Source organism: Penaeus monodon, chromosome 19, assembly GCF_015228065.2.
Source record: "Penaeus monodon isolate SGIC_2016 chromosome 19, NSTDA_Pmon_1, whole genome shotgun sequence".
Taxonomy (NCBI): domain Eukaryota; kingdom Metazoa; phylum Arthropoda; class Malacostraca; order Decapoda; family Penaeidae; genus Penaeus; species Penaeus monodon.
Window position 1 is genome coordinate 28,532,488 of NC_051404.1, and position 2,586 is coordinate 28,535,073.

Genomic DNA, 2,586 nt, shown 5'->3' on the forward strand with positions numbered 1-2,586 from the left:
GGCAAGTGTATTGTAAGTGTACAATAAAGATTTTTTTTTAATATAAAATTGTAAATGAATAAATAACAATTGAAATGTGCAAGTATCAGATCACTTAACTTTGCTTACACTAAAGATTGCCCTCATTACAGATACTGACCTTCACTTCTAGCTTGAACCCTACCATATACTGAAAAAGTTCTATGTTGCAACTTTGAAGACAATGAAAATGATATATTACCCAACATATTTCACAAAAAATGCAGTCAATTTTTGCAAAATTATATCTATACAGATGATAAAATTTTCCTAGTTGTTTATTTCACTGACTATAAAGAATTTAAAAGCTGTTTATCCAAACCAATGAGCTGCCATGCACTCTCGGGTCCATTCTGTCTGGCAAACCCAACACCAATGGAAACCACAAGACCCTCGCGTGCAGACCATGTGCATGCAGCCACCATCCCGCTCGGTTGGGGTACGACACTTGGGGCAAGGCTTCGTTGTGACACGTATGGCAAGCGATGTTGCCTCATCCCACCGAGAGCCAGCAGCACGTGAAGGGTCAACAGCAAAACTGCCAGAACTACCTACAACATTCGGTCCATTTCCATCTTCAGGATTACAGTCTCCTATGTGATAACCTTGGAGACAAAGACGACAGAATACATATCCACAGCCATTAAGGCAGGCTACTCTACGGCAATCTTGGTCTGGGATGATGCCCTGACCACAGCCAGGGTATGGGCATAAGACACCTCCAGCAGCTAAGACAGCCTCCTCTGTTCCCCAGCGCTGGTACCTTTCATAATTGTTATCACCCATTAACTTGAAATGGTGTACTTCATGGATGAGAGAGTCTTGGCAGCCTATTGGACATGACAGAGTATAACCTAGTTTCTCATCTTGTATGAACTGCCTTTCATTTAATCTTGACACACAGTAAGTGACAAAGCAGTCGAGGCACATAACGTGAGCATCTGCACATTCAAACACCACAACAGGCGATGACACATCTGTACAAGCCAAGCAGGGAACAGCAGGAAGATTCGCTCGGACCAAGTACAGGGCCACTGAAGTATCATCCTCACCACTTGTTTCATGACCTCGGCATTTGAAGAAGAATTCTGCCTGGGTTCCACTGCAATCTGGTGTCTCACATGTCGCATTTATCTGGAGATGAAACACAAAGATTTAATTATAAGATATGAAAAGTACTGTAATTTTCTTCATTAACTTGCACCTTACTATATTACAAAAATGTAACACTCATTCAGCAACATATAAGGTTTCAGAATAATTTATTATTTCTCCTATTACTTAAGTAAGACTGACTATTTAAGTTTTGCATCAGACTTCTGTCAAAAAAAATATTTGAATTTGGCTGTCAAAAGCCAATGACCAAATCCAAATCTGACTGTATTTTTACCTACATGTTTAATTATATCTACTGAGCAATAAAAAAGCACTCACACTGTATTATAACATGTTACAAATTTCAAGGCAGTTCTATATCACAGAACTACTACTCAACAGATTTCCACGGAAACTGTTTGTTGTGAAAAAATATTTTAGTGTACTTGAACTAAAAGATATGTATTCACGATGCTAATACTAGGATATCCACTGATATGGGGTACATATTAACCATAAACTCTTTATGATCAACATTGTATCCTGTTCTTCAATTAAAATAGCACAGTGCAACTAAGGCATACTTACCGACAATGTATGTAAAAGCAAATCATACTTTTCCATGTCATCATATATTCATACACATGTTATCTTATGTTAACATATATGCTGAAGTTAACCTCACAATTTTGCATCATTCTACTTCAGTCTTATAAGAGAGGCTAATAACTCTCACAAACAAATGAACATACCTTCCCAGGCTGGAGTACATCTTCCCAATTGCATGGATCGCGATGAAGTGTCAGAGCTCCTTGCTTGCAGGATGCACACCGCACACGTAACTTTCCCACTTGTACCGAATTGCATGGCACCACACAATAGACGTAGAAGTGAGGGCGCTCTCCCATCCCATCATAACTCTGAAATTCATCAAAAAAATACATAACTACAAATAATGATACATAATGTTAAGATTGAAGCCTGATTTTCTTTCTTTTAGCTGGAGTATTCGGTGAATCAAAATTTAAAACCTGCCTTTCCTAAATGTCAGAGCACTATTATTTTAAAGATTAAATAACAGCTTTATCAGGTGTCAAATCCTCTAAAGCACTGACAACATTCAAGACAGAACAGGAAAATTTGAAGAAATGCCAACATAATTAACCATAAAAAGGTTATATTCAGGAAATTATACAAATTGCCCTGCACCTTAACATATACTGCCAGCTTGCAGAATCAAGTATAACCATAATTTAAATTCTTAGTCATTCTGTAGCGGTAGATCAATTTTTTCAGACAGTAAGTGAAACATGAGAGAGAAAAGGAAGTTAAAGAGAAAATAAAGGTCATCTGCCATTTCTCATTCTATCATTAGAAGAAATTAATTATAATATTGCAATTAGACTATATGAAATACTCAAGAGTTTGGGAAAATCTGAAGCACAGTCAGCAAAATATTACCCAACTCTCTAT

The 2,586-nt window shown here is 37.3% G+C and overlaps 1 protein-coding gene across 2 annotated transcripts in view; it reads right to left on the reverse strand.

Annotated features, from left to right (window-relative positions):
• Positions 1-40: 40 nt before the first annotated feature.
• LOC119585152 (E3 ubiquitin-protein ligase parkin-like) overlaps positions 41-2,586 on the reverse strand; it is a 12,818-nt gene continuing 10,272 nt past the window's right edge. For both annotated transcript variants that reach the window (XM_037933782.1, XM_037933783.1), the window contains exons 5-6: positions 1,866-2,033; positions 41-1,152 (exon numbers count right to left, since the gene is read on the reverse strand). In XM_037933782.1, coding sequence (XP_037789710.1) covers positions 331-1,152; positions 1,866-2,033 — 990 coding nt within the window. In that variant the 3' untranslated portion in view covers positions 41-330. The remainder of the gene's footprint in view (positions 1,153-1,865; positions 2,034-2,586) is intronic.